General features: G+C 37.7%; 1 protein-coding gene across 12 annotated transcripts in view; it reads right to left on the bottom strand.

Annotated features, from left to right (window-relative positions):
* epb41l2 (erythrocyte membrane protein band 4.1 like 2) overlaps positions 1-14,397 on the bottom strand; it is a 135,679-nt gene that overhangs the window by 56,728 nt on the left and 64,554 nt on the right. For all 12 annotated transcript variants that reach the window (XM_056445634.1, XM_056445633.1, XM_056445637.1 and 9 more), the window contains exons 5-6: positions 5,888-5,992; positions 4,200-4,242 (exon numbers count right to left, since the gene is read on the bottom strand). In XM_056445634.1, the coding sequence (XP_056301609.1) occupies positions 4,200-4,242; positions 5,888-5,992 (148 nt within the window). The remainder of the gene's footprint in view (positions 1-4,199; positions 4,243-5,887; positions 5,993-14,397) is intronic.

Below are 14,397 nucleotides of genomic sequence, written 5' to 3'. Positions count from 1 at the left end.
ATGATGATGATGATGAAGACAAATCTGAAAAATTTCCCACAAAATCCTGATCTGGTGTCTTTACGGAGGGCGCTGTTCACAATCCCAACCCCTCAGCCCTGGTGTAGCGTCACCACTGTATCTAAATGTGTTCCGTTTTTCAATAAGACACGGACAGCGAGAGGGTGGAGCGGGGATTGTGGGTGGTTATTAGGATGGAGTCTGATGTCTGTTCAGTCCATTAGTCAAGCCATCAGTTCATCCTCCGTAAATCAACATCTGAAAGCAGCTCCGCGACTGACAGAAGACCCACATCCTGAAACTCCATTACACCAGATGAGCTCCACTAACGAAGACGAGTCTGCTTTCCACGCGTCAGGAGCCCACAACTGACAGAAGAAAACATCCCCTTTTCACCTCTCCACGTTAAAAAAAGATTACAGATAAAAAAAAACACCTCTAGACTCGTTTTCTTCAGTTCAGTTTATTATAGCAAAGACTCTAGAATACACAAGACGTGTCACTCGAACATTATTAAACGGGGAAACCTTTAATGATCAATATGGCTAATAAAACCCCACCTACTAGTAAAGCAGCCAACCAGTGATTGATAAAGACTGAGGACTCTATGGAGGAGGCCATTGGCTCCCTGTGTTTTATGACAGTTTCTGCAGCTTCATTGTTATGAATCCTCTGGAGTCAACAAATCAAAAACACACTGAATCCTCAGCGAATCCTTGCTTCACGGACATCAGAAATATATCTACATAAAGCTTGACATCTAAACTTTTTAACGAACCAACGACACTTGAAAACAAATGTTCTCTGTAATCTGTGTGAAACCACCGCGAGGTACAATCTGACCTCATGAATTCCCGCCTCCGCCATCCAAACGCATATCACATGACAAGAATTATGCTCACTAACTTGTAAACGAAGAGGCCGCTGTCATTTTTAAGAGGAGATTTGCAATCAAGATCAAGTTTTAGGTAGCTATTAAGCTTCAAGTTATCCAAAGGTAATGTGCATGCGCACTCGAAAGAAACGAGATCACGACACCCAAAGGGACTTTGATTATAGTTAGTATTTGCAGTGCAATAGTCCGGTACATACCCTGAGACTGAAGTCACGCTCAATTATAATCTCTTTCTTTAGGATAAAACCCTACCTGCTGTAAACTGTAGGGAGACTATTATAAATAAACTATTTGTTTACTTAAAATAAATGACATATTAATTAAAATATGAACAATACAAATAAGTTAGCTTTAATGTAATCATTATCCATTTTAATATAACTTCAAACTAAGACATTATCTGTAGTCTTTCTATAGGAGTTTTTTTATTTGTTTTAAAAAAACATCACAAGATATATATATACAAATTATATATATATATACACAATCCCCTACTGAGGGAAAAAATATGTTCTGGCACACAGTGAATCGCTACATCAGAAACACTAACAATTACGTAAAGCAGGGGCGTTGCTAGACCCAATTTACAGGGGCACGTGCCCCAGTAAATGCATTGAGATATGATTTATTTCATATGCAAGTGTATTTATTAAGAGTGGTAATTCCGAAACAAAGACGTTATTCTCTATAAGCAATATAATCAAAAAGCAAGCTGACGCATCTCAGCGTGTGCGCAGAGAACCCGCCCGCATCTTCTGCCGGTGCGAGTCCCAGTAGTTATCATGTGCGCAAAAAAAGCAGGCTACTTGCTGCTCGCGCGCTACTCATGCGTTGTAAAACCGGCGTAACGGCCTTTTTTGTTTAGCAAGTCAACAAGACTAAAGTTTAAACAATATGACGGTGATCTTACTAAGCATGCCTCCTGATAGATTTATTAGTATGAAGCAAAAAGGAGGGATGAGTAGATAAGGAAGGATGAGGCGTCAGAGAGGTAAAGACTTAATAAACCTAATTCTCTACCATGTGTCAAGTCTAAGACAACAGATAATTTTATAAAACATCATTTTTTTGTATTTTATTGAATTGTCTATAGAATTTCATTCAAATAAAATGAATATTTATGCAAAAGATATCTTAAATGATCTTAGCGTTTCACTCCAGTTGTGTCTAAACATTGTTTTCCAGTTACATTTAAGATTATTTAGAATAATAATTGTATAATAACAAAAATACTTTTATTTATACATACATACATACACATATATATATATATTGGAAGGGGGGGGCGTGCCCCAGTAGAGCTTTATGTCTAGCAACACCCCTGACGTAAAGTGTTCTGTAACAAGGCCTTCATCAAAAATGCTGTGTGTTGTTTTGAAACACTTACTCAAGATATTCATAACTGCTTCTTCATCTCTATACAGTGTGCTGCACTGATGCTGAATGAACAACCACAATAAAGTGCGAAACGAACTCACAGTCCACATAAACACATGTATAGCATCAGCACATCTTGACCTCTGACCCTGAGACAGTTTTACTAAAGTAAAGATGCAGCTCCTTTATTGCGAGAGAAAGGAGGACAGACGTCTCTGTGGAGCGTTCCTGTTCTGTTTTTCTATTTTCAGCTCCGTTCTAGACGCAGAGACTGACTCATGCTGCAGACACACACACACACACATCTGATTCACCTGTGACTGTCTGACACACTGCTGCTGCTCAAACACTGCTACAACAGGAAGTGACCCGATAATCATGCCATCAATTTGGTTCAGTTCGCTATCACAGGGCATCATGTTGCATTGGCGATGCTTTCCATTAACAATCTCCGCTTTTATTTCACATGTATAATATTTTGTCAGTAGTACGGAAAACTATAAAAACATTAAAGGTCCCATCATGTGCTTTGAAACGTGTATTTTTATTCGATATTTCGTTATCTCAACTGGAACATGAAGAGAGGGCGGGGCATAGAGTAGCCTCATCCCCTTTTTATAAAACAGCCAATAGCGTTTAGTTTCTCACAGCTCTGCCTGTGAGAGTGGTTGAGCTCAAGCACATCAAATGAACAGCCAATCAGAAGAAGGGGGCGGGGCATGTCAGATACTAGAGAGCATTTGATTGGTCAGAAGATTTGATGAGAAACTGAAATATGAGACGACATCAAAATAAAATAAATCACTGATCCATTTAGGCGAACTAAACTGCAACCTTATGTTTCTATCAGTTTTATATCTTCTAAACGCAAAATTTGTCACAGTTTTGCAGCACACTAGCTCAGTGTTTCCCAACCCTGTTCCTGGAGGCACACCAACAGTACACATTTTGGATGTCTCCCTTTTCTGACTAGTTCACTTCAGGTGTTGGAGTCTCTTCTGATGAGTTGATTCAGGTGTGTTTGATTAGGGAGAGGTTGAAAATGTGTACTGTTGGTGTGCCTTCAGGAACAGGGTTGGGAAACACTGCACTAGCTTATAGTCATCCTTAACATATTGATACTCGTTCATTTATTCATGTTCTTTTCGGCTTAATCCCTTTAATAATCCAGGGTTGCCACAGCGGAATGAACCGCCAACTTTTCCAGCACATGTTTTACGCAGCGGATGCCCTTCCAGCCATCTCTGGGAAACATCCATACAAGCTCCAACACACTCATACACTATGGACAATTTAGCTTACCCAATTCACCAGTACCGCATGTCTTTGGACTGTAGGGGAAACCGGAGCACCCGAAGGAAACCCACACGAACACAGGGAGATTTGCTGAATGTCTCCTCAATTGCAAGTCTAAATGCTAATGTAAATACTGCTAAATGACTAAATGTATTCAATCGCAGATAGTTATTTCACAATATGAACTTAATGGTTGTTAATTACTGTGAAATCCCTTTGACTTTATTTGTTAATGCCTCACTAGGGCTTCAAATCAGCGTCTGCATGAAGGAAAGCATTTAATGACATATTTCGAACATTACAGGCTGTAAGGCACTGCTGGACGGACGACGTGAAGTGTCTGTTTAAAGACAGTGATGTAAACAGATGTGCTCCACCAGTGTTGTTTTGGCCGTGTTTCTGAATGTGAATGAGGAATCTGCTCGTTCTCCACCCTGTGCGTCATTCCAGCTCTGATTATTGCAGTTATTGAAGCCGCAGATGTGTGTGTGTGTGTGTGTGTGGATGCAGTGCCAGAGACTCGGTCATGCAGAGAAAACGACACAAACCCACCCAGACCAAACCCTCACCATCATCATCATCTTCATCAGAGAGAGAGAATTGAATTGAGAGAGAGAAAAACAGAACGTACTGCGGATCTGACGCTTGATCTCCTTGGTCGGGTCCAGCCAGCACTGCAACACAAACACACACAAACAGAGTCTGTAATGCAGCTGCACTGAACAAAACAAACCATATCGAGTGATCACATTACTATCAATATTACCTTCAACTGCAGAAGACTGTAAAATACACAATACTATATACACTGCTTTACTCCTGAACATTTTATTATGAGATCATATATTATATTATATTACATTACATTACATTATATTATATTATATTATATTACATTATATTATATATTATATTACATTATATTATATTATATACTATTATATATTATATTATATTATTTTATATTACATTATATTATATTATATACTATTATACGTTATATTATATTACATTTTATGTTATATTACATTATATTATATTATATATTATATTATACGTTATATATTATATTATATTATATTATATATTATAATGTATTATATTATATTATATTATATTATATTATATTATATATTATAATGTATTATATTATATTATATTATATTATATTATATTATATTGTATTGTATTATATTTTATTTTATATTGTATTATATATTATATATTATTATATATTATACATCATATTATATTTTATTATATATTATATTATATTATATTGTATTATATTATATTATAATATATTATATTATATTATATTATATTATATTATATTATATTATATTATATTGTATTATATTATATATTATAATGTATTATATTATATTATATTGTATTGTATTGTATTATATTTTATTTTATATTATATTGTATTATATATTATATATTATTATATATTATATTATATATTATATTATATTGTATTATATTATATTATATTGTATTGTATTATATTATATTATATTTCATATTATATTTTATTATATTTTATATTATATTGTATTATATATTACATTATATATTATTATATATTATATTACATATTATATTATATTATACTATATTATATTATATTATATTATATTATATTTTATTATATTTTATTATCTATTATATTATATTATATTTTAAATTATATTATATTATATTATATTGTATTATATTATATTATATTACATTATATTATATTTTATATTATATTATATTATATTGTATTATATTATATTATATTTTGTTACATTATATTATATTATATATTAGATTATATTATATTATATCGTGTCGTCATGTCATGTCATGTGACGTTGTCATGTGTTGTTATGTCATGTGTTGTCGCGTTATCTTATGTATTATGATATGTGTTATGATTTATGTTTTATGATATATTTTATGCTATGTCATGTGTTATGTTATATTGTGTGTTATGGCTTGTGTTATGTTGTGTTATGCCATGTGTTGTCATGTCATGTTATGCCACGTGTTGTCATGTCACGTGTTATGTCATGCGTTATGCCATGTGTTGTTATGTCATGTGTTGTGTTTTGTGATGTGTTATGTCATGTGTTATATTATGTATTATGTTATATGTCTTATGTTATGCGTTATGTTTTATTATGTTATATCGTTATTTTACATGTTATATTATGCGTTATGTTATGTGTTATGTTATATCATGTTATGTGTTATGTGATGCGTAGTGCAGTGCGTTGTGTCATGTAATGTGTTATGAACACATTTATAAAACAGATAATAACTCACCCTCTGCTCAGCGTTGTCTTTAAAGCTCAGTGCGAAGTAATCCTTCTCCACCAGATTCAGGTGCTCGCACACTTCAAAAAACAGATACTGGCCTTTCGCACGTTTCTGGAGACACACAGAAGACAGATATTCACTCACACGCTCACTTACAAAGCACATGAACACCAGCAGCCCGAATCTACAGACAAATACTCGGACATTATTGATGAACAACGTTATTGACGCTCCTCTAAAGTCACGTTGCTTTTATCCAGCTTATTTTTGGATGGGTCCAACAAGCGCCAATAACGTCTTGGTATTTTAGCCTTTCCTGCTTCACACTTCTCAAATGAGTATTTATTTGACATTGTTTCAATGTATAGTTCTAAATAAACACAACATTTTGCACCACATACATACACAATTATTATTATTGTTGCTGTAATAAACTCACACATTCACAGACAATAGATTATCGCTTTATTTTAAAGGTGCTGTATGTAAGTTTTTGACTCTTCTAAAGCATAAAAATACCATAATATGCAGGGGTGTATTTATTCATTTGGGGGTCCAAAGCAATCCCAGTCAACAGTCCTAAAATGCACCCTTTCTACTTTTATTTTTATTTATTTAGCTGTTTATTTTATATATCACTCTAAATCAGGGGTGGGCAAACTCGGTCCTGGAGGGCCGGTGTCCTGCACCGTTTATCTCCAACTCTGATCAAACACACCTGCTTATAGATAATTAGTGATCTTGGAGACACTTGCTGCGTCCCAATTAGCATACTATCCGTCCTAAAGAGTATTTGAAAGTAGAATTAGTATGTCCCAAATCTTAGTATGTCGAAAAGAGTGTGCCAAAGGTTCCCGTATGGTTTACTATTTCCGGTAAAAACTCAAAGTGTAGAAGCGTCCATACTCTAACCGCTGATTTTGCCCATAATACATCGCGTGTAGGACGTGAATTCGATTAGAACTACAAATGCAGGTGAAAAGTGTAAACAAACTACAAACATGATGGATGCGCGAGACCAACCGTCAAGCAGAGAGGCTTCGGTAAAGATGTTTGTATGACTGTTAATTAATATCTAGCCACTGGAACATGTTTTAATCGCGTTCTCTGTGTTATATTTCATCTGCAACAACACTGAACTTATATAAAGACGTGTCATTAATGTCTGAATGCAGAATTATCCAAACACCTGAGGAGATTTCTCTGCATGAAAGACTGGTGAATGGGAGATTAACCTGCTGCTGCTGCTTCTCCAATAAGGTAGTAAATTAAATATGACAGAAATGTGGATGATTGACAGGGCTCGTAACTAAGCAACACAACAATCTGTTAACGAGGAAGTAGTATGTCCCAAAAGCTTGCATACTCTTCTGTTACACACTCAAAAGTGTGTACTTTTCCTTCACAAATAAAGTACATACTATTAGGGTGTAGTATAAGTATGCGAATTGGGATGCAGCACCTGATTACCATAATCAGGTGTGTTTGATTAGAGTTGAAGCTAAACTATGCAGGACACCAGGACCGAGTTTGCCCACCCCTGCTCTAAATCCTATTCTACGTATTATCTTAAGGTTATCTTTACATTTTAAATGACTAGTTTTCTTAAAATGAATTTACAACTAAAAATGATCAATGTTTTTCATATATATATATATATATATATATATATATATATATATAAATTTGATGTAATATGTTATAATATTTTAATTAATTCGTTCATTTTCTTTTCGGGGTCGCCACAGCGGATTTAATCGCCAACTTTTCCAGCATACGTTTTAAACAGCGGATGCCCTTCCAGCCACAACCCAACACTGGGAAACACCCATACACACTCATACACTACAGCCAATTTAGTTTATACAATTCACCTATACCACATGTGTTTGGACTGTGGGGGAAACTGGAGCACCTGGAGGCAAACCCACGACAACACAGGGAGAACATGCAAACTCCACACAGAAATGCCAACTGGCCCAGCCGGGACTCGAACCAGCAAATCTTCTTGCAGTAAGGCGATCTTGCTACCCACTGCGCCACCATGACGCCCCACAATAATGTTTTATTTTATAATATTATTATTCCACAACATTACATTATTATAATAATATTTGATTTGATATTAAATAATATTTAATTACGTTAAAATAAATTTAGGTTGACTCTCACCATACAAAACATGACAGAAAACAATGTTATATATGGTTTATAGGTATAATTTATGCGTCTAGATATTTATTGAGGCACCTAGATTTCCTGGGGCCCTAAGCGGCCGCTTACCTTGCTAATTGCTTAAATCCACCCCTGATAATATGTTTGCAGATATTTCAGAAACATGCTCAGTGAACATTCTTGTTTATCTGAAAAACAATGCTGAAGTCAGATATTCTGCTTTGAAAATGTGCGTCAGTCTCTATAACCAGCCCACTGCCAGTTTAGCCAATCGCATTGCTAGTTTTGTGGTGATCAATTCATCTGTGCATGTCATTAAGAAAAAATTTGTTTTCCCTTGTAATCTTTAACTGAAATCTGAAAATGCACGTCCTGTTTGTTTTAGTTAAATTCTCAGATTAGGTCTGTCTGAGGTATTGGGCGGGGCTAACACTTAACCACGCCCCTCCAGCTGTCAGTTTTGACAACAAACAGAAATGGTGAGCAGGAGGAGTCTGTTAGGTTATAATAACTCTCCCTTTTCTCCATCTTTCTGAATGAAACACCTACTTAACTACATCCAATCAGCTCGCAGTAGAAAAACAAGCCACGCCCACTGTTTTCTCATTTAATATTGTGTTTCTCTAAGATCTGCGTCACAATACTTTAAAAGGAAAGTAGAGTTTGAGAGAATATCAGAGGTCATCCATCCAAAAACAATGATTCTGTCATCATTTCTTCGCCCTCGTGTCGTTCCAAGCCTGCATGTCTGACTTTCTTCCATGCAAACATAAAAGATCACATTTGGAAAATGTCTCAACGTCCACTTCTGTCCATAAAACTCAAAGGAAAGGAGAAGCCAGTGGGCTCCAAAACAACAGTCAGTGGAAGAAAGACGACAGGAACAATGTGATGGTGATTCTTGGGGTGATATTTGAACTCTTTGTGTAAATGGCAGTGGAGTGAGTGTGAATGGTGCCTTAGAGTCGGCATGAAGCGACACACACACACACACACTTGGGTCATAATAGACCTATTTGAATCGTCCCATGCGTTCTGGACACTTGCAGATGTTGGTCTCGCTAGTGTGTGTGTGTGTGTGTGACTCTTAAGGAATGAGAGGCTTGTTTCCTCTGCAGACATCAGGATCTTCCAGCATTAGTCACTGAGGAGGATCTGAGGACAATAAACATCTCTCAGCTCATGATGCACTTACACACGCCTAACAAATAAAACCTCAAAAAGAGCAGAAATATAATATCAGCAGGCTCATTCAAGCTATAGCTTTGCTTCCATACAAAGACACGCATCAGATTTATGTGCAAAACTGGAATGTCGCATAAAATATTGGGAATAAAGCAGCGTTTCCATCAAATGGAAAACAGAGGAGAATAAAATGCACACTTAATAACTGGAGCAGATATCAGTCAGAGAGATGTAGTTTAGTGTTTAGAGAAGCCACTGTGGTGTTTTTCTTCTCTAATAAATGAGTTGAGCCTCAAAAGATGAAACACAATGAACACAATGTGGTGCTTTTGGAGGTGTGAGACGCTCTTTGGAAGCGCAGACTGATGCTCAAGACAGTTCTGGAGGGAATAATAATAGAATAATAATAATACTGAAGCACTGTGATGACAAGCTGAGGGCTAAGGCCTTTTAGAAATCAGCCAAACAACATTTCAGATGTTCTACAATGTGCTGGAAACACTGCAAAGTCCAGTAACTGAGCAGTGCATCTAAATGTCTCATGTTGTGTTCAGAGCCGCTGTGTCGTCATCATGACAACACGTCTCCACCCTCTGTCCCATGAGCACCTTAAGTCTAGAAGGGATACAGCTGCAGATACTCGCATCAATAAAGCAATTTCTGTGACACTGTCAAACAAATACTAATCGTTTAGGGCAGGTTTAGGGTTGGTGTTGAGGTTCAAACTGAGCATCAGAATGGGGAAGAAAGGTGATTTAAGTGACTTTGAATGTGGCATGGTTGTTGGTGCCAGACGAGCTGCTCTGAGTATTTCAGAAACTGCTGATCTACTGGGATTTTCACACACAACCATCTCTAGGGTTTACAGAGAATGATCTGAAAAAGAGGAAATATCAGTGAGCGGTAGTTCTGTGGGCACAAATGCCTTGTTAATGCCAGAGGTCAGAGGAGAATGGCCAGACTGGTTCCAGCTGATAGAAAGGCAACAGATTGGCATCATGGATGTGCAGCCGACAAATCTGCAGCAACTGTGTGATGCTATCATGTCAATATGGAGCAAAATCTCTGAGGAATATTTCCAGTACCTTGTTGAATCTTTGCCAAGAAGGATTAAGGCAGTTCTGAAGGCAAAAGTGGGTCCAACCCTGTTCTAGTGAGGTGTACCTAATAAAGTGGCCGGTAAGTTAAATAATTGTTGTTATAATCACTGTTTTTACAATACTGTGAGGGTTAGGGTAAATATTAATAAAGTACAATTTAATGGATAATATTAGTAATTCTCATCATAATTACTGTTCTTACAGTACTGTGAGGGTGAGGGTTGGGGTAGGTGTTAATAAAATACAATTTAATGGGTAATTTAAAACATAATATAAATAATTCTCGTTAATGTCTGGCCGTAGCTGTATCCCTTCTGAAGCTGTGCTCTCCGTCAGTGTTGTGCTATAACGATCGAGTTTGTTTACACTCGCCGCTCTCCTAATGCACTTCACTAATGCAGCGCTTCCACTGTTGACCCTGTGAAATGCAGATCCATTAGCGGCGTCTGTGGAGTTTACCGAGCGTAACGCCTGATCACTCATCACTAAATCTGCTGTTAGTGAACGTGTGGATTAGTTTGTGTAATTGCATCCATAACAGCAGCTTATGGTGTTTAGTGTGTCATGTCATAACCAGACACCGTGAGAGCTGAAACGAGTGTGTGTGTGTGTGTGTGTGTTTTGGTCATTTACACTGACACCTGCAGCATCAGCACAGATGGAGCTCTTAGGGCTCATTCACACCAAATGCATATTTGCTTCAAACAATGCGAGACGCTGCACGCAGGAATGGGTTTAACAGAAGAGAAGCATAGCACGTGATGTGATATTATGAATGTGATGTAGTCATGACAATAACGGACTCATTTGTATCAGTTTGACAAACATCAATTAGTACAAAATGCAGCTGCCAGAGTTCTTACCAGGTCTAGAAAATTTGATCACATCACCCCAATTTTATCCTCCCTACACTGGCTGCCTGTTAAGTTTCGTATTGAATTTAAAATATTGCTTCTTACATATAAAGCTTTAAATAATCTAGCTCCTGTTTATCTAACCAATCTTCTGTCAGAATAGCAAAGTCGATTAAAGGAGGTCGAGCCTTCTCATTTATAGCTCCTAAACTCTGGAATAGCCTTCCTGATAACGTCCGAGGCTCAGACACACTCTCTCAGATCAAAACTAGATTAAAGACCTATCTGTTCAGTAAAGCATACACTCAGTGCACCACTTAGCGGGTTTCCACACAGGTTCTGCATCTTGTTGATATACACTATGAACAGCAGCTACGCTAATTAGTTTCTTTATTCTCCATTTCCACCTGGGGATACTCTTCCCGAGGCCCTCAGACTATGCAGAGTTACTGATTCGATCCAAGACCAACGACGAGATGATCCCAAGGTTTCCATATCCTGGACCAGGCCGTATCCTGAGCAGCTACTGTGGTGGTCATGGAGGAGTGGAGAACATGAGACTGTTTCCTGTGACGCTCCAGAGACAGACGAGTCTTCGCTGAGGCCAGCTTCCAGCCTCCGCCACTGAGACTGCAGCTCTGCACAAGACGTTTGGCCAGTGGAGATATTAAAATGGTCGTGCCCAACTGAGTCTGGTTTCTCTCAAGGTTTTTTTTCTTCACTTCCGCCTTTAGTGAAGTTTTTTTTTCCCTCTCCGCTGTCGCCACTGGCTTGCATGGTTCAGGATCTGTAGAGCTGCGCATCGTTGGGTTTGCTCTTCAATATTTGGACTCTCAGTAGTGATTATTAAACCACACTGAACTGAGCTAAACTGAACTGAACTTAAACACTACAAACTGAACTACACTGTTCCTATTTACTGTGACCTTTTATGTGAAGCTGCTTTGACACAATCTACATTGTATAAGCGCTATACAAATAAAGGGGAATTGAATTGAATTGAAATAAGAAAACAATGTTATGATAATCACTTGAAGATACATCAGGATATCTGGAAAAAGCCGCAAAGAGCACCATGATGTAATGGTAAATAAAATAGCATCATGCCAACTTGCTTATATAAACAGAAGCTCGAACGATTGTCCCACTTCTGAAACCTCCAGATTGGTCCACTGCTTTTGGAGCTGACAGTGATGAGCTGCTGTGTGTGAAATTGAAGATCTTTGAACTTGACAGGTCTTCGTGAAAAAAAAAAAACTTGCCGTTCATGTGTACAACACTTCGAAAGACACAAGATGTGAGTGCAACGGTCAAAAACGTCCGTCAAGCACATTCTCATTGAAAAACAATAGAAAAGTAGCACATAGGAAATGAAAAGTGCATTCTGTGTGAACGGCTCAATATATGTTTATAATCAGTGAGATGCAGAAGAAGAAGAAGAGAAAAAACCAATCCTTGTTTCGTAAAATACAGGTTTTAATGAGTGTTATTATATATTTGTGTGTTTTGTTCACACTGACACATGCAGTATCAGCACAGATGGAGCTCTTAGGGCTTATTCACACCGAATTTGTCTTTGCTTTTAAAGGGCCCATAGTTGACCTCTTTTTTCTGATGTAATATTATTTTCTGGTTGTTCTGAGTGTGCCAGTTTAGGTTCAGTTCAAAACACAATTCAGATTGTTTTATTATAATGTGTTAAAAAGTGTCATGTTGGGGGCGTGTCCACAGCTCGCTGATTTAGGGGTGTGTTGCTTCACATGTAAATTAGTTTCGGCTTCCCGCCCAATGTAACAAGGGGGCGGGGCCATGAGCTCACCCGCTCTGCGTTTGCAACAGAGTCTGACAGGCAGACGTAGAAGGAGGAGGAGTGAGAGGATCACCATTCAGTCGTACATATACGACTCTGACACAGACCAAGCAGAGAGTACAAAATTATTTGTGTCTTTGTACAGTTTTACAGCCAACTGTGTGCTAGTTTCAAGTGCCGAGCTTGTACACAGAAACTAATAACCACGCACACTGAATTAACTTTGACTGAGGCACCGAATGCGCCGCTCGAAGCCGCGACACGGCACACCAGACACTCTCTGTGGCGCAGCAGAAGCATGAAGTGTCCCGAATCGTCGCGCCACGCATTTTTGATATCTAAACACAGGTTTCTGCAGCGGTCCGCGCCGCCTAGCCCTCGACTTTTGTGTACCCTGATAGAAACCGATGTTTAGAATTCTAAAACACATGCTAGTTAAGATCACAGGGAGCTTCTGGGATCGCGAGAAATGCAAACAGCTGAAGTATAAGGTAGACTCAATGAGAAGTACACATGTTTGCAAACCTACCTAAAGATACAACCAATAATTCTGATTAGAGCGATAATGTGGAGAATATTGATCTTGTGTTGAGCCCAATGAGCCTTGCATCTAAAAATAGAGCTAGCGTGTTCCTTTAGTGATATCGCTTCGACTCACGCTGAAAATGGCGGACGTGAATCAACAAACTGAGGATATGATGACGCGCCTGTCAATCAATATTGGTGGGCGGGGGGACCGCTCTCCTACGTAAAGTTGCGGTCGGTTTGAAAACCGCTCCAATTGGTCCACCGTTTTTTATGTTGTTAAATTGAAAAAAAAGCACTGGGTGTGTTTATATCACCCCAATATGACAGTCTATACACCATACATGCACATATGTCTGTCCAAACAGCTTGAAAAGTAGATTTTTCACCATAGGTGCCCTTTAAAAATGTGAGACATGGCGCTCAGTAATGGGTTTAAAATAATTAAAGTGTAGCACGAGGTCCATGTGACAAGATATTATGAATGTGATGTAATAACGGCAATGATAAACCTATTAGAATGAGCAAAGCAATCCGTTATGACACAGCATTTTAAAATACATCAGGATGATGATATAACGGTAAATAAAACAGTTGTCATGACAACTTTTTAATATAAACAGAAGCTCAAACGATTGTCCCACTTCCAAACTCTTTTCATTGATCCACTGCTTTTGGAGCTGACAGTGTTGAGCTGCGCTGCTTATGAAACTTAACACGGCATCTGAAAAAAACACGGTCAGCTCAAGTCAGCTCCACACACACACACACTCAAATAACGCTCGGTTATTATTCTGGTGTAACAGCAGATTGAGCGGTGATGTAAAGAAGTCGATGATAGCATTTGCATGTCCTGACCGATGAATA

The sequence above is a fragment of the Danio aesculapii genome, chromosome 20 (assembly GCF_903798145.1).
Source record: "Danio aesculapii chromosome 20, fDanAes4.1, whole genome shotgun sequence".
NCBI lineage: Eukaryota > Metazoa > Chordata > Actinopteri > Cypriniformes > Danionidae > Danio > Danio aesculapii.
This window is presented reverse-complemented; position numbering and strand designations above follow the sequence as displayed.